Source organism: Penicillium verhagenii, assembly GCF_028828195.1.
Source record: "Penicillium verhagenii strain IBT 33310 chromosome Unknown utg000013l_segment0_segment0, whole genome shotgun sequence".
NCBI classification, from domain to species: domain Eukaryota; kingdom Fungi; phylum Ascomycota; class Eurotiomycetes; order Eurotiales; family Aspergillaceae; genus Penicillium; species Penicillium verhagenii.
This window is the reverse complement of record NW_026643177.1, coordinates 204,368-220,586: the sequence shown is the minus strand read 5'-3', so window position 1 is coordinate 220,586 and position 16,219 is coordinate 204,368. Positions and strand designations below refer to the sequence as shown.

Here is a 16,219-nt window from a genome sequence, read left to right as displayed (position 1 = left end):
GATGCCCCGTCCCACATCGGTTCATGTTTGTGGTCTGCAAAAGTTGTGAGTGGCCATGCACTAGCGAAGTATAAGTATTTGCAATTTATCTATATATTGGGTAGCTCTTAACATCATCACCACTCAAGTGCTGTCCTTTCAAGTTTCTTTTCCTTTTCCAACTATCATATTACCTAGGCAGTCTTTTTCTTCATTCTTTCACGATGAAGACTGCCATTGGGGCTTTCATTACTTTCCTCTCTTTGAATTTCTTCATTACCCTCCCTTCTCTTATCTATGCCTCGCCCAACAAGCCGGCAAGCTCGGGTGTCTTGCCTGCTCCAGGTTGCCCAGAGTCCTGCTCAGTTGTTGGTTCTAATCCGAGTAACTGGACGTGGATTGTTGACGAAAGATATTTGAGCATCTGCGAGCAGCCAATCCTATTTGACTACCATATCGACCGGGACTCGAGCTCCAACTTGGTTGTACGCTCTTGTGCTGTCCTTGAGCCTTTCTCCGAACAATCTCAAACCTCGAATTTGCAAGAAATGAAATGGAGCAATGTCAATAGCAATGATTCAGAAGTCGTCGAGCAGTCATTGGTTGTATCGAAGTCTTGCGGGGCATCCCAGCAAACCTCAGATGTTACCATTCAGGTGGGCCCTGCTGGTGCTATCAAGGCTACCAAGGATTCCAATACCGCAATCAAGAATCTAGCATCCTACATGACCAATGCTGCCTCATGTGGCACTACCATACTTCTGTCAAAGGCTGGGGACTCTGTGGCTGCGCTTTATGCCGGTGCAGATGTCTATCAAAGCGCCGTTGGATCATACCTTCTCGACTTCAAGAAACAATTTAAAGCTGGATCCCAGACAATCCAATCCTGCCACTCGAGCTCGAAGCGAGATAATACCATTGGTTTTTATATTGTGAACTCATTGGATGATCTAGAAGATATCGATCACGCCTTACAGACATGGTCCAAGGGCAGCTGCCTTAACTCGGACGGTCAATACTCGATCCAATCAAAGACCACCATGCTTGGTGTTTCTGAAGTCAGCAAGCGATCGGATATTTCCTCATCGCTCGAAGGGTTCCTAGCCCCTCGTGCTGATTGTAAGACCATCGAAGTCAACCAAGGAGACGGTTGTGCGTCATTAGCAAGCCGCTGTGGTATATCAGGAGACGATTTCGACAAGTACAACACCGGTACTGACCTTTGCAAGAATTTGAAAGTTAAGCAACGTGTTTGCTGCTCAGCAGGATCTCTGCCAGATATCATCCCTAAAAAGCAGTCAGATGGCACTTGTGGCACTTATACTATCCAGACGAACGACAACTGTGCTGATATCGCGGCTCATTTTGGTATTACACAAGATGATATCTATGACTTCAATGAAGACACTTGGGGGTGGGCTGGCTGTGGCACGAATGACCTCAAAGCAGATCAAATCATATGTTTGAGTGAAGGCAATACTCCCATGCCGTCTCCGTTGAGTAATGCTGTTTGTGGTCCTCAGGTGCCTGGTACCAAAGCTCCGTCGGGAGATTATACTGGTTGGAATCTTACTAAGCTCAACCCTTGTCCCCTGAATGCTTGTTGCTCAGGTTGGGGCTTCTGTGGCACCACAGATGAATTCTGTACCGAGTCACCCGCCAAGACAAAAGCCCCAGGGGCCTTTCAAAGCGGCAAGAATGGATGCATCTCCAACTGTGGCACAGATATCGTCAATAATGATGACGCTCCGGACAATTTCTACCATGTTGCTTATTTTGAAGTCTTCAACCTCAAGCGCGACTGTCTGAACATGGACGTCAATGAAATCAGCGATACATCCTTGACCCATGTGCACTTCGCTTTTGCTGGATTGACTGCTGATTTCGATGTTTCCTTTGACGACGATGAGTATGAAGCGCAGTTTGAGAAATTCGTCAAAAATGATGCATCCTATAAAAAGATTCTTTCGTTTGGAGGTTGGGCTGAGTCAACATCCGCCTCAACTTTCCAGCGTTACCGTGATGTCGTCAAGTCTGGAAATCGTGAGAAGTTTGCCAAGAACATCAAGGCATTCTTCGAGAAATATGATGGACTAGACGGTATCGACTTTGACTGGGAGTATCCTGGAGCCACTGATATCCCTGGCGTACCTGCAGGTTCCGACAGTGACGACGACAATTACCTTGGTTTCTTAAAGTTGATGAAGAGTACCATTGGTGATAAGTCCCTTTCAATTGCTCTGCCTGCTTCATATTGGTACCTGAAGACATTCCCAATCGCTAAAATGTCTGACTATGTTTCATACTTCATCTACATGACTTATGACCTTCATGGCCAATGGGGTGAGTTTATACATATCATCCCAGGTTCATTGTTGATGAAGCTCATTAACGATAAAAATTTGAATAGATTATAATAATGCCTACGCAGATGAGGGCTGCCCCAGCGGAGACTGTCTTCGATCGCATGTCAACAAGACCGAGACTATAAACTCTCTTGCGATGATCACCAAGGCTGGTGTGCCTGCAAGCAAAATCTTTGTTGGAGTTTCAAGCTACGGTCGCAGCTTTGGTATGGTCGACCCAACCTGCACTGGTCCCATGTGCAAATACGGTGGCGCTTTTGATGTTTCCACTGCCGAGGCTGGAGCTTGTACCAACACGTCTGGCTACATCTCAAACGCCGAGCTTAATCTCATCATGCAGGGTGTGGACTCGGGTGCTAGTAACTACAAGGGCCGCACGTGGTATGATGAGGATTCCGCTTCAGACATAATGGTTTACGGTACTAAAGGCGAAATCACTACTTGGGTGGCATACATGTCCGATGACACCAAGGAGGCACGCATTGATTGGATCAAAGGACTCAACTTTGGAGGTGTCACTGATTGGGCTATTGACCTTCAAGAATTGAACTTGGGTGTTGACCCCGACTCCGATGAAGCTCAGGACCTTGATCTTCCCGCTCTACCCACGGGATGTTCTTCTAACGATTGGCCGGACAATCTGGAGGACTTGCGGAACAACATTGATAAGATTGATTTAGGCTGTCGGGCCCAGGCCGTTGTTTGGGTTTTGATCAAAATTCTTCCTGGCATCTTGGACAACTATCAAAGTGCAGCTGACAATTATGATGAATACGTGAGTTTCAAACCCCTCGTCATGTTTTCTCACATAAGCTAATGTGTCTCTAGTTCAAATACTATGCCGAATGGGTCAGAAACGGCGTCGATGATTCATTACCACTATTTATGTGGAGCGATGGAAAAAGTTACATGGACTGCAAATGGTCATCTACATCCGATGGCAGTGGCGATGCGGCCTGTACAGAAATGCACGTCCCAGAAGGACAACCAGGACAAGGTGAAGTCGGTATCACATATACAGTACGTGATGAAGATGGTTTTTATAAAGCCCTTCAAGCCGACTATGGAATTGAGAAGGACTGGATTGTATGGAAAGACACATACGCAGATCCTGAGAATTCTCTTACCTGTCCTTCTTGTCCTAACTATCATAAAGACTGCGAACCTTGCACTGGCCATGGCGTGACTTACCACAACTGGCCAGTAAAGGCTGCGGACAATGATATCGATGTTCCTAATCTCAAGGACATCATCAACACTGCAGTACCTAACATTACGACACTTCAAGATGTCATTCTCGGGAGTTTCATAGAGATGCGTATCGGGGCCATGGATGCTTCGGACGAAGACGTCGCTACCGCGCTCAGTATGCCCGTTTTCATGATTGCAGACACAACTGAACAAATGAAGAACATCACAAAAATCGGCAAAGAACAGGAAAAAGCTGATGATGATGCTAAAATCAGTTTCATCTTAGACATTGTCAGCATTGTTCTTATGATCATTCCGTTCGCTGGAGAGGCAGTAGATGCGATTGGTGGCGTGGCGAACGTTGCCCGTGCGGCTTATGTTGTCGGCGAGGCTGGCAACGCCGCTCTTTCTGTCTATGATATTGTGAAGAATCCATCTTCAGCTCCCTTCGCCATCCTTGGTCTAGTCATGGGAGCCGATGCCTCGGTTGTTGGCAAGGCTAGCAAGACGACTTTCACCAAAGCTGCCGCTTTCCGGAATGCGATGACCGAGGATACTCTGAGCTCCTTCAGCAAAGAGTTCCGGGCGAATGATGCGATCGTACAGGACATTATCAAAGCTTGTAAAAAGGCTTGATGCTCATGCTGTGGAACAATGCTAGCGGTTTTTATCTTGAGTCGGGCATGCTAATTAGTTATAGAAATATCACTACTTGAACCTTTCCTTTTCCAAATAGTAATATCGCCCACGTTTTATGTAGAAAACGGTGCGAGAAATGATGCCAGTGCTTGATGAGACACGGAGATTCAGTGGACTCGGACTCTTGATTTCAAAGTTTGAATATTCAAATGTTTGAAGCGCTTGAGAGCAAAGGTGCTTGAGGCGTGCTAGAACCTTGGAAGCACCTTTACACCTCGCCCCCCTTTATTTCTCGTCTCTCCCTTCGGGATAGATCAAACAGAGTTACTAGTATCTTCACACTCCACATCTCATTCATGTTTCTTCAACCGTCGATAGTCTCTGCCAGTGATGATATTTTCTCGGGCAGTGGGGGCCATAAATCATAATGCGGAGCTAACCTGGCTACCACAACTGATACCGAATATGAGTATTGTTGATATCAAGCTCCGACGAATAACCGGTGGCACTCCAAAGCGGATATATCGAGACTTTAATCCCATGCGTAGTATAGCCAGTAGTACCTACTGGTAGTTAGTGGTGTATTGTCGCATCCCAATCTCCCGAGGTCAAAACCCAAGGACTTCACGCTCAAGTGCTATGTAAACGAAAGTATAAGACAAATATATGTCAGAGAATAGTTTCCAAATAGGCAAAGCAGATGTAAATTACACAATAAATCGTTTCACATCGCTTTTTTTCTTTTACGGAGAACATGATAGTATGAGGGGCTTGCGTCGATGGCTATTACACGCTAAGCTTCCGGCTGCGGGGCAGTTAAGGTCGGTTGCAGGAATCCATTCTGCCCAAGCCAGGAGATCATTTCCATTGCCCGCTTGTCTTCCTCGCTCTTTTGTTGCTCAACCAACTATATGGGTCATTAGTAAATGGGAAAAAGCCAGTGTGTATCGTTATAATATATATATTTCAGAGGGAAATATGGATGAATACTCACGGCTTGGAAAAGTCCCTTGCGCCCCTTTTTGTCAATAGGCTTGCTCTTAGGTCCTTGTTTCGGGGTATCATGAGAAAATTTGCATTTCTCGCCACGGTTGCACTGGCCTGTACGAGCAAAGTGTCGGCAAGTTTGCTTCTTCCCCTCACGAGGTGGTGGAGCCACCTTTTCCGGCCCCACACGCCGCGAACTCACAGCCTCTGGCGCGGAATCATCATCGCTGTCGGAGTCCGACTCGCTGTCAGATCCACTAGTAGAGGTCCAATCGGTGGGGTCCGAGCCATCAGACTCAAGATCCATTGCATCCATACCATCCGCCGCTACCGTAATTTCTCGAGAAGTTGTAGCCGATGGAGATGTTTGGCCCTCCGGCGTGTCCGTGTTACTAGCCATCACGGGGTCCACTACACTCGATGAGGTTGAGAAGCCAACGGGGGATCCAGCAGGTGCGGCTGCAGATGTTGCAGATGTTGCAGATGTGCCATTCGGCTGATCTTGATTTAAACCCAACACCTGTCTTTGTAGCGCCTCAACTTTCAGTCGTGCGGCTTCGGCTTCGGCTTCGGCTTTGGCGAAGCGTTTCTGCTCTCGGTCTAGGGTGCGCCGGATTTTGTCAGCTTTGCGCTGGGCCCGTTTGGCCTCTTCCAGAGCTGGGTCCCCTTGGGCGTCATTAAGCTTTCGCCCGGCGTTGAACGCAGCCGGGGTTTGTTTTTCTAATTCTTTAGCTCTTTCTTGCGCCTTCTCTCGGCGCGCGGCTTCCCGGGCAGCGTTCGCCTCCTCGGTAGCCTTCTTCTTTTCTTCGATTCGAGCTTGGGTAGGGAATTTCTTCTTTCGCTCTGCGATCCATGCAGCGATATCTGTGGAGGATTGCAGGGTAGATGTTCGTCCCTTGTATGTAATCTGCATCGGCCCAGCATCGGGATTGGTGGCTTTGGATTCCTCATCCACATCCTCTTCTTCCTCGCTAGATTCGTGTTCGTCTGTTTTGGGGGTTAATCCAAGTACATTGTGCTTCCTCTTGCGCTTCTTGGGTGGTTTGCGAGTCGCATCTGCTGCAGGAGGTGGCTTGCATGGCAAAGGATTTCCGAAACTTGGGACTGCAGGCGGGGCTGGGACTTTGGGCGCCGTGGACTGTGGTTTATTAAAGGCAGATGCATGATCTCGTTTGTTGTGATGTCGTGGTTTGGGCCCATGATTTCCATGGTGAGAACCCCGGTGTCCACCACGTCCATGTCCATGCCCAAGCTGACCTGCATACGCTGGTGGATCGGGACTCCAGTGCGTCGAGCCCATGATCACAGGAGTATTTGGGGATGAAGCATGTTGCGTAGGTTGGACCGGTGGGTATGAGGGCGTAGTCTGTGTAGAGAAAGGATTGGGATGTGTGTGACTGGCGTTGTTAAAGCCAGGTATCGGTTGGTAGGGTGCCGATCCAGCGGGCTGTGAGAAATGTTGAGGAGGTTGGTATGGGGAAGGATTCGGGGGGTGTTGGTAGTTGTTTTGAACGTGAGGGGGGTATGGCGTTCCAGGCATGTACGACGCTACTACGGTCATGGGATGTGGTGGATATCCGTAGCTTGCTGGGTTGGAGCTGTGATTCGGAGGATTGTATGGAGGCCGATTAGCATCGGAGGAGTAGTGAGCAGCTCGACCCGCGTTCACATGGCCACGGCCTCGTCCACGGCCACCACCACCACCTCGTCCACTTCCCCCACGTCCCTGCCACTGACCATTTCCATACTGCGCAGAGGGGTATGATAAAGGTTGCTGCGAGACCGCCGGGGGAGGAGGTGGTGGAGGAAAAGAAAAGCCCTGCGAGCTCATGATTCCCAACCTGACACAGGTCCAAGGCAGGAGGTCAGGATCATAACGGTAGTCGTAAACAAGTCTTAAAAAAAAGAGGCCGGATCGACTTCTGCATGGAAGTTTTCAAGCGCTATGCCCGACACTGCAGATCACGTGCGTGTAGTAGGGCATACGGGGTTCTGATTGGTGCGATCCCGCAGGCTTTTTTCTCTCTTGAGCATCAACGCGTTCAAATTGAATACAAGAGAACAACAAGAGTCCAAGTTTGGGATAATCGTGCAACAAACTACTATTACCTCCTTCCCAAAACTTGCTTTTTGTTCACTATTCTTTTTTTCGTTCCCCACCCTTTGCACATAGGCTAGTCGCTATGTTCATACTTGTATGTGCTGAGATACCCGCCAGAGAGAGCTATTCGCTGACTGCAGATAGACCACCATCTCTGATTTGATTCAGATCGCACCTCAAGACTTTTCTAAGTTTAGTGCCGTTGCTATTGAAGACAACATTAATGAAAAATACGCCAATAAGGTTCGTGAGGTTGAAAAACGCGTTTGTTCTGCACAAATTGGCTAACATCATCCAGGTCATTCAAAAAATTGGTCTATGCATCAGTTTTTATGATCTACTCGAATCCTCAGATGGCCTGATTGGTCATGGAACTGGTCTTGTCAATGTCAACGGTAAGTCCAGAGCCTTGTGAGACCCCCGTCCCGCACTCATCACTGATCTCATCCTAGTCAAATTTCGCATGATTGTTTTCCGTCCTTTCAAGGGCGAGATTATGCTGGGAAAGATTGCCAGTGGCACTGAACTCGGCATCAAAAGTAACAATTCACCCTCCAAGCCCCCTCCCTTGGAATGATTCCCTGACCTCGAGTAGTTGGTGTCGAGTTTTTCAACGATATTTTGATCCCACCTGAGCTCCTGCTCCCCGGCGCGAAGTTGTGAGTTTCACCCTTGTGTTTCCTTGAAACTCAACATACTAACAAATAATAGTGACTATGCTGATCAAGTCTGGACCTGGGACAACGATGATGGCACCACTCTGTATTTCGACGTAGGAGAAGTCGTTCGTTTCCGTATTGAGACAGAAGAATGGCATGATCAGATTCCCAATGGGCCAGACAGCGACCAAACCGTGGCCGAAAGAAAAGCTGCCTACTCTATCATTGTACGTCGCCTCTTGTCCTTGGAAAGGTATCTTCAGCTAACCAGATTCTTAGGGTTCGATGCAAATGGGAGGTCTTGGACCTGTGACTTGGTGGTAGTCCAAGATTGATGCATGATGATTTTCTGCAGAGCGCCGTCTCGTTTTTTTTTTATTTTTTTAGAAAAGTCAGATCAGATACCCTTACCGACCGATAGATGAAACGGTCAAATTTCAAAGCATTTCAAAGCACTTGAGTGGTTTACTTAGAAAACTGAGCCTGACCTCGGAGACAACCTTAGAAGTGGACTGGACTGTAGGTAGTACCGGTACTATGTACTGCAGGACTCAAGGTTGCTCTCGGGACATTTCACCGCTCATTTGCGAAATCTCGCGAGGAGAAGACTTCTACTCTTATCGGATTTCAAATGTTTTGTTCTAATTAAGTTCTGGAGTAACTTTAGCTTCTCCTAGTCCGGGGATCCGTGTCGTGTCCGGAGTCGAGGATATTATTTGCTGATCGGTGTAGTAGATGGCGGAATATCGAGATATGTTGCACCATTACTCCGATCACTCCGGCGGATCGGCGTGTTCAGGATTTTTCTCCGGGAGCGATGGCGCGGCTCCATCCGGCAAAGTGACCCAATGGTGGATCCTTCAGCGTCTCTTGACCAGTCGCATCACAATGATCGATCGCCCTATGCCCCAGAACGTTTGACAGAACGTAAGAAATTCAAAGGGTTCGAGTTTTTTTTTTTTTTTCGGGTTCCATAGATCGAACAAAGCATTTCTTTTATTTAAATATCGCCCCCCACCAATTCTGCAAGGTTGTTCCTGGAACGTTCTGCTTGATAATCAAGGTTTTGTAATTGATCTTAACGGTGATCTCATTGATAAAGCTCGATATCCTTCTGTCAATTTGCTTTTTGTCTTTCTTTCGCATCTCATTACCATCTTGTATATCTGCAAAAATGGGTTCATTCGAGAACGGTCAAACTACTGAGCGCCGCTTTGGCACCCTGGCGGTCCACGCTGGTTCTCCTCACGACCCTTCGACTGGCGCTGTTATTGCTCCGGTATGCTTATTCTCTTTCCCCAATTGATTCAATGGTTCATCAGCTAACATAATTCAGATCTCTCTTTCCACTACATTTGCTCAGACTAGCGTCGGCAGCCCCGTCGGCCTCTACGAGTACACCCGCAGCTCTAACCCCAACCGGTCAGTCGCAAACCCGAGCCGCATTTGTCACCCCAAAACCAAACTAACATAAAAATACAGTGATAACTTCGAGGCTGCCATTGCTGCCGTTGAACATGCCAACTATGCCCTTGCTTTCTCTTCCGGTTCCGCAACCACTGCGGTCATTCTGCAGTCCTTGGCTGCCGGGTCCCACATCGTCTCGGTCTCCGACGTGTACGGTGGCACCCACCGCTACTTCACCAAGGTCGCCTCGGCCCACGGTGTCGAAGTGACCTTTTCTCCCGCCATTGAGCAGGAGGTCGAGAAATTGATCCGACCCAACGAGACCAAGATCATCTGGATCGAGACCCCCTCCAACCCCACCCTCAGCCTGGTGAACATTCGCGCCGTATCTGAGATCGCCCACCGTCACGGCGTCCTCGTCGTCGTCGACAACACCTTCCTCAGCCCCTATGTCCAGAACCCATTGGACCACGGTGCCGATATCGTCGTCCACTCCGTCACCAAGTACATCAACGGTCACTCCGTAAGTTTTCTTGCAGCCCCCGCCTTTGTTTGGCTTTCACTAACATCAAATCCCAGGATGTGCTGATGGGTGTTGCCGCTTTCAACTCCGACGCCCTCAAGGAGCGTCTTACTTTCCTCCAGAACGCCATTGGTGCTGTCCCCTCTCCATTCGACTGCTGGCTCGCCCACCGTGGTCTCAAGACCCTGCACCTGCGTGCCCGTGAGGCCACCAAGAACGCCACCGTTGTCGCCCAGGCCCTCGAGTCTTCCCCCCACGTCATCTCCGTGAACTACCCCGGTCTTGACTCCCACGCTCAGCGTGCCATTGCTCTCAAGCAGCACCGTGATGGTATGGGTGGTGGTATGCTCAGCTTCCGCATCAAGGGTGGCCAGGCCGCTGCCCACAGCTTCTGCCAGCAGACTAAGATTTTCACTTTGGCTGAGAGCCTGGGTGGTGTTGAGAGTCTTTGCGAGGTTCCCTCCAGCATGACTCACGCCGGTATTCCTCGTGAACAGCGTGAGGCCGCTGGTGTGTTCGATGACCTTGTCCGCATGAGCTGTGGTGTCGAAGACGCTGAGGACCTCCAGGCTGATGTGCTTAAGGCACTTGAGCTGGTTGTTGTCGGTACTAAGGCTTAAATGCCTTCACCCATCGCATATTGAGCCCTTGATTTGCATTCTTGCATCATAACGAAATTAGATAATAGACGATTCCCTTTTGTTCCTCTACTCCATATAGGAGGATTGATTGATTGAGCAAATTTCCCTGGCATATTCACTTTCATTTCCACGATTTGTTTCTAGCTACCGATTTTATAAAAAATAAATCAGTTTTCATTCAGCTAAGCTATATATTCTCTTTCATCTCCATAGCCTGTTGGGCAAGGGAGCCCCGGCATAAAAGCTCCCTAATCAAGGAATAAGTGAGTCACGTCTTCGAATTCCTCACTCTCTGATTCCCAGTCCACGTTAACACAGCCGTCATTCAGCTAAGCTATATATTCTCTTCCATCGCCATAGCCTCTTGGGCAAGGGAGCCCCGGCATAAAAGCTCCCTAATCAAGGAATAAGTGAGTCACGTCTTCGAATTCCTCACTCTCTCATTCCCAGCCCACGTTAAAACAGCCGTCGTTCCGATCACAGAAGCAAATATCAGAGTCCGATTGCCATGCGGTAGTTTCCGCATTCGCCTCAAGTGCTGCCACCCGCTCCTCGAGATATTTCACTTTGCTCGCAAGTTCTTCATTGCAACGTACTTTGGCGTCCAGCTCGAGTTGCAATCGGCAGCAAGCTTCTGTGAGAGTTTCCGTCTTCTCCCCTTCGATCACTTCTTCGATCACTTCGGCCTCAAGCGCCTCCTCCTCGGTCGAGCTTGCTTTCTCGGGTGACTCCTTAGCAGCTGAAGTTGTAATGTCTTGGGATAGTCTCGTCTCCAAGATGGCCATATCTTTGATCAGTTGGGTAATAGTGTCTTGAAATATGATGTAGTTTGACTCCATTTCGGTCGACTTTGTTTCCCCGGGTGGCTCCTTAGTAGCTGAAGTTGTAATACCTTGGGAGAGTCTTGTCTCCAAGACGGCCATATCTTTGATCTGCCGGGTAGTAGTGTCTTGAAATATAATGCAGTTTGACTCCATTTCGGTCGACTTTGTTTCCCCGGGTGGCTCCTTAGCAGGTGAAGTTGTAATGTCTTGGGAGAGTCTCGTCTCGAAGGGGGGCGTATCTTTGATCAGTTGGGTAAGAGTGTCTTGAAAGATGGTGGGGTTTGTCTCCATTTTGGCGATTTTGTCAAGATTCGTACGGATGGGTGCGAAGATATCTTTGAATGTGGGGATAAGATGCTCATCAGAGGCATTCCATCGTGTTGTCAAGTTATCCAATTCTTCCACAATAGCCCGTCGGGATATTTGGACTTCTGCTCCGGCTGCTCCTTTGAGTTCACGTTTCATCTGCCTCGGTGTTTGAAAGGGGGGTGCGACACCGTTTTTTTTGATATCTCAAGCACTGGACGTGGGTTTCGCCTCTGTTCCGCTTTTCTAGAGTATTCTTCCTTCTAAGCGGCTTCCGCGGTGCGCTAGGCTTGCTTGACAGTATCTGACAGATTCACAGTGTAGACCTGGGAAAAGGAAAGGGGGAGAAAGAGCAACTGTGGTATTCTTCTCACTGGCAGGGATGGGGAGAAAAGGAAGGAAGGAAGGAAAGGAGAGAGAAGCTCTCACTTATCCAGACTGACTACTAACAAACACGCGCTGTACTCAGACGTTAGTCCAGGAACAGACCATGTGACCTATTCTAGTCACATGGTTCACTTCTCCTGACAGTATCGCCCTAGGTGGTTTCTGTTTCCTTCTAAGCGGCTTTAGCGGTGCACTAGGCTTGCTTGACAGTATCTCCCTGGCTGGTTTCTGTTTACGCCATGACTTGAAGGCGTTCAATTGAAATTGAACTCCTTTTTCATTTTGAGAAGAGCTTGGTAAATAGCAAGATGGAGTTTTCAGGGGAGAGGATCGTTGAGCGTATCTGTAGCCTGCAGGCATATTGCACTTGTTCCAATCAACTCAAGGCTACCTACTAGTAGGTGATCGTATAGAAGGAGTGAAGGAGTGGTCGAAGTAGGTGGTATGTACTCTTGACTCTTGAGGCTTGAGGTATGACTCCGGAGTCCGGAATAGTGGGGAGCTGAGAATTCACAAAATACTCAAGCCCTCAAGTGCTGGAAGCCTCTCGCTGCTTGGAATCACTTACACGCGACGAACGGCGCTTGTATAATTCGAACCATTGGTTCTTACGCACGTTCACTTGAGCTGCAAACTCCGCAACTGTTGTCTTCCCGGTAGGAGGCTCTAGGTGCTGTCGAAGACTCGCGGACATCTTGTTATAAGCCGCTTGGACTTGAGCTGCCTCGCTCGTTGCCTGCCCGTCGGGGAGAGCCTATCGGAACTAACGAGGCGCCCCTGCTCGGTTAGTTCATCAAACTTCTGGTCGACGAGACGCTTGGCTTTCGCTGACAAAGCGTAATATTTTGTAGGCCACGAATCTTCATCCCAGCCGGCCTTCATCGGAATCCGCATACGCGAGTCGCTAGGTACTACCATACAATAGCGAAACCACCATGATCCATGAACACATACCGCTCGAATCATCCGGATTGTAACGTCCCTTGCCCCTGTCCCGGGAGTCGTGATAAGAACGCTGGCCATCATGACGGTCACCTCGATTCTGACGGTCATCTCGATGCTGACTCTGCTCCCTAACTCGGTGGTCGTCGTCGTCCCGATCTCGAGTTCGGTGGTGAATGGGACATCGAATTGTCATTATTAAAAAAACATTTTCAATCCATGGAACTTCTAAGGTTTCATCTCGATCAATTGTAGTGCTTAGTAGTACTTACTAGTAGTAGCTTCCCCAGGGCTTAGTATAGTTCCAACTTCCCAGGGTTCTCTTCACGGAATCGGGTGGCGGGGCTCCACTTAGTCATCAACGGCCACAGAATTGCAATTTTTGGAGATGAAATCGATTCAATGTTAAAAAGAACGTTGAAATTCTACGAGTCTCTCAAGTGTTAATTCACCTGTCCTTGAGAGTCAGAGCAATCTACTCCAAATAAAGTCAGATTTCAATCGAAAACAGATCCACTCAAAAAGGCCCGGTTGACTCACATCACCTATCAACACTTCTACACCATGGCATTCAGTTTTGGCTTCGCGGGAGATGACATCGATATTGATGATTCTGATATCAATGATACCCAAGATGCTTTTGTTCCGACAAATACCTCTGGCTCGCTCCCTGAGCTAGTCAAACCCTGCAAACATAGTCTGGACGAGTGGGTGAGTTTTTGAACATATACAACAATTTTTTTTCTTTTTACCAAGCAGATTCCAATCTAATCTTTTATAGCTGTCAATTCTGCCATCTCAAATATTCTATAATCAGCTTCCAATCAATGGCACACCAATTGTCATTGCGCGCCGCGAAATCATCGACATTCGCACGCAACTGATGGCCGAAGATACTGCGGACCATGAGAATGAAGAGCTAATCGCCGGCCTAGAAGAAGGTGATCTTAAGCCTAATTTCTATGAGGGTGGCTTTAAGACTTGGGAATGTTCCTTGGACCTTGCAAAGTTTGTTACCAATGAACACACAATCATTGAGTCACTGGACGATTCACAGACAAACGCTCATATTATCGAGGTTCGTATCAAGATCCAATTTTCAAATTGAGATACCCATGGACTAACGTATCAAATAGCTCGGCTCAGGCACAGCGGTACCAACATTGACTCTGTTCGCTCATCTTCTGAACAAGACTGAACCTTTGGAGGGAGCTGTACCGCAACGAAAGGTCATATTCACCTGTGCGGACTACAATGATTCTGTACTCCGACTTGTCACGCTGCCAAATCTTCTGTTGACTTGGAACCACATTCGCCAGCAATCCAACACGGTGGTGGAAGACCAAGAACCTGCCCCAGTGCAACCAGAAGAGGAACTCGACATCACACCTGAACTGGTCGAAGCATTCAAGAATGATCTCACGCGGCGTGGAGTCGTTCTCAACTTCGTATCCGGTGCTTGGTCTCCTGAGTTTGTTGATCTTGTGTTCTCAGCCTGTGAAACAGATGACTTCAAGACATTGCTGCTTGCAAGTGAGACCATCTACTCACCGGCGTCCTTGAAGCCTTTCTCCGAGACTCTTCTTGAATTGTTGCGTCGCTCGACTACGGTGTCTGTGAAGAGCCGTGCCATGATCGCAGCCAAGAAGGTTTATTTCGGAGTTGGAGGTGGAGTGGATGAGTTCCTGGCGGTTCTCAATGAGGTCTCCGCAAGCGAACTACAAGTTGAACAGAAGGTCAATATTGAGTCGGAAGGTGTCGGCAGAGTGATTTTAGAGGTCACATCCGCCAATTAAAATGCATAAAACAACCATAAAACAACAAATAGTCGGCAGTTAAAAATATACCAATTCCATGTTACGTTTTTAGAGTCTTGAAACCGCGAATAAATGGAATTCAAATGATCAGGTGCTGGTTGAGACTTCCCAGTCCCAACATATATGTACATGTTTTGCCTCCTCCCCAATCGCGCAGATTGTTTACAACCTGCCATCCATCAGAAATATGAAAAACGATACAGGCGCTTAGATAGCCTCTTCGTGGATGGAGATCTCGCGACCCTGCATCCGTGCAATCCGAGACGCGTCAATCTCCTTGTTACGCTGCTCGTAGTGGGCCACAACCTTGCTCAAATCCGCCTGGGAACCAGGGGAGACGTTCCAGGGCGAACCGGTGTTCATCATGCTAGAAAAAAAAAGAGTAAAAATTAATACCAATGCCACACGGCAAGGAACATTCGTTTCACATACTCAGGCTGCATCAACTCATAGGCCTCACGAGGTCCTTGACTCTGGAGCAGGTGGCGATCCTCGGCAGCCTTCTCAAGCATGGCAGTGTGAATGGCATTGCGCTGCTCAGCAACCTCAGCGGAGGGAGTGTACTTGGTGATCAGGCCGGAGATCCAGTTCTCGGAGTCGGTCGACTTGCTGACGTGGTAGATGAGGAACGCAGAGGCGAAGCTGCCAATGGTGACGTAGAAGCTGGGCTATTTAGTGCATCAAGCAGGTTAGTAAAGATTCCCGTGCAATTGGAGGTCCCGGTATCTCGTCGGATCCAAGGGTCGGGGCTGGCGGGGGTTGGAGAAGCTTACGCCGAAGCTTTCGTTCACGGGCTCAGCGTGGGCGTGGGAGGAGCCGAAGCGGCGAGGCGGCTGGGAGCGCAGCAGCTGCCGCGATGAGGCGGCACAGCGTCTGGCGGCGAACATGGCTATGAGGACAATTGACAAGAGTCGGTTGGTGATGACCCTTTCGGCACCGGTGATAGGATGAAGTTGCGAACAGAAGTGGAAGTCATGTGACAGTTCCTATATTGGGACTAGTGCCATGCCTTACTTTAGAGTGAGATCACCACAATTACTCCGTAGACCTGCCAATTCGTGACTAACTATTGATTCGAGGTTCGTCCGAGTAAAATCCCATTCGTTTTCTTTGTTGCTCATCCGATTTCATAACTCCCAGTTAGTCTCAAGTGCTGTTTGTTTTTTTTGCATAAAGCCCCATTCTTGTTATTCACGAATCACGTATAGAAAGTTCAAAGAGGACCAAATAATAGTCTTTTTAAATATATTTTAGTATCTATTTTTAAATAGTAGACTCTATCTCATCTAAGAATTTTTTTTATAAAACAAAGAAAGGAAAAGATACCTTCAAAACATCAAGGATATCATTATCTTAGAAGTCTAATATAGTATGACGGAAGGTCTAAGGATTTCTGGCCCAGCGGTGCTCGAAAGCCTTCAGCGATGCCACATATCGTGCACAGATCCCT

At 48.3% G+C, this 16,219-nt stretch overlaps 8 protein-coding genes across 8 annotated transcripts; 4 read left to right on the top strand and 4 right to left on the bottom strand.

The window, feature by feature from the left end:
- Positions 1–203: 203 nt before the first annotated feature.
- On the top strand, positions 204–4,172 carry N7466_011337 (putative class V chitinase; the record flags this gene model as incomplete). The annotated part of the gene is made up of 3 exons (XM_057170726.1): positions 204–2,322; positions 2,390–3,120; positions 3,174–4,172. 3 exons carry the CDS (start codon positions 204–206, stop codon positions 4,170–4,172), a joined length of 3,849 nt encoding a protein of 1,282 aa, XP_057015447.1.
- A 796-nt stretch (positions 4,173–4,968) lies between these two features.
- N7466_011336 (CCCH zinc finger protein) lies at positions 4,969–6,993 on the bottom strand (the record flags this gene model as incomplete). The annotated part of the gene is made up of 2 exons (XM_057170725.1): positions 4,969–5,082; positions 5,170–6,993. The coding sequence occupies 2 exons, from the start codon at positions 6,991–6,993 to the stop codon at positions 4,969–4,971; spliced, it is 1,938 nt and encodes a 645-aa protein (XP_057015446.1).
- A 352-nt stretch (positions 6,994–7,345) lies between these two features.
- N7466_011335 (DNA-directed RNA polymerase III subunit RPC25) lies at positions 7,346–8,246 on the top strand (the record flags this gene model as incomplete). The annotated part of the gene is made up of 7 exons (XM_057170724.1): positions 7,346–7,357; positions 7,408–7,506; positions 7,562–7,658; positions 7,716–7,802; positions 7,859–7,922; positions 7,975–8,149; positions 8,202–8,246. The coding sequence occupies 7 exons, from the start codon at positions 7,346–7,348 to the stop codon at positions 8,244–8,246; spliced, it is 579 nt and encodes a 192-aa protein (XP_057015445.1).
- An 850-nt stretch (positions 8,247–9,096) lies between these two features.
- Positions 9,097–10,472, top strand: N7466_011334 (cystathionine gamma-lyase CYS3; the record flags this gene model as incomplete). The annotated part of the gene is made up of 4 exons (XM_057170723.1): positions 9,097–9,201; positions 9,259–9,344; positions 9,405–9,852; positions 9,909–10,472. 4 exons carry the CDS (start codon positions 9,097–9,099, stop codon positions 10,470–10,472), a joined length of 1,203 nt encoding a protein of 400 aa, XP_057015444.1.
- A 461-nt stretch (positions 10,473–10,933) lies between these two features.
- Positions 10,934–11,782, bottom strand: N7466_011333 (uncharacterized protein; the record flags this gene model as incomplete). Its single annotated transcript, XM_057170722.1, has 1 exon — positions 10,934–11,782. One exon carries the CDS (start codon positions 11,780–11,782, stop codon positions 10,934–10,936), a length of 849 nt encoding a protein of 282 aa, XP_057015443.1.
- Positions 11,783–12,539: 757 nt separating this feature from the next.
- On the bottom strand, positions 12,540–13,148 carry N7466_011332 (fatty acid synthase subunit alpha; the record flags this gene model as incomplete). The annotated part of the gene is given in 3 exon segments (XM_057170721.1): positions 12,540–12,764; positions 12,779–12,921; positions 12,965–13,148. 3 exon segments carry the CDS (start codon positions 13,146–13,148, stop codon positions 12,540–12,542), a joined length of 552 nt encoding a protein of 183 aa, XP_057015442.1.
- A 368-nt stretch (positions 13,149–13,516) lies between these two features.
- N7466_011331 (protein-histidine N-methyltransferase) lies at positions 13,517–14,748 on the top strand (the record flags this gene model as incomplete). The annotated part of the gene is made up of 3 exons (XM_057170720.1): positions 13,517–13,663; positions 13,734–14,030; positions 14,089–14,748. The coding sequence occupies 3 exons, from the start codon at positions 13,517–13,519 to the stop codon at positions 14,746–14,748; spliced, it is 1,104 nt and encodes a 367-aa protein (XP_057015441.1).
- A 228-nt stretch (positions 14,749–14,976) lies between these two features.
- On the bottom strand, positions 14,977–15,656 carry N7466_011330 (putative NADH-ubiquinone oxidoreductase 178 kDa subunit; the record flags this gene model as incomplete). Its single annotated transcript, XM_057170719.1, has 3 exons — positions 14,977–15,136; positions 15,202–15,437; positions 15,543–15,656. 3 exons carry the CDS (start codon positions 15,654–15,656, stop codon positions 14,977–14,979), a joined length of 510 nt encoding a protein of 169 aa, XP_057015440.1.
- Between the last annotated feature and the right edge of the window lie 563 nt (positions 15,657–16,219).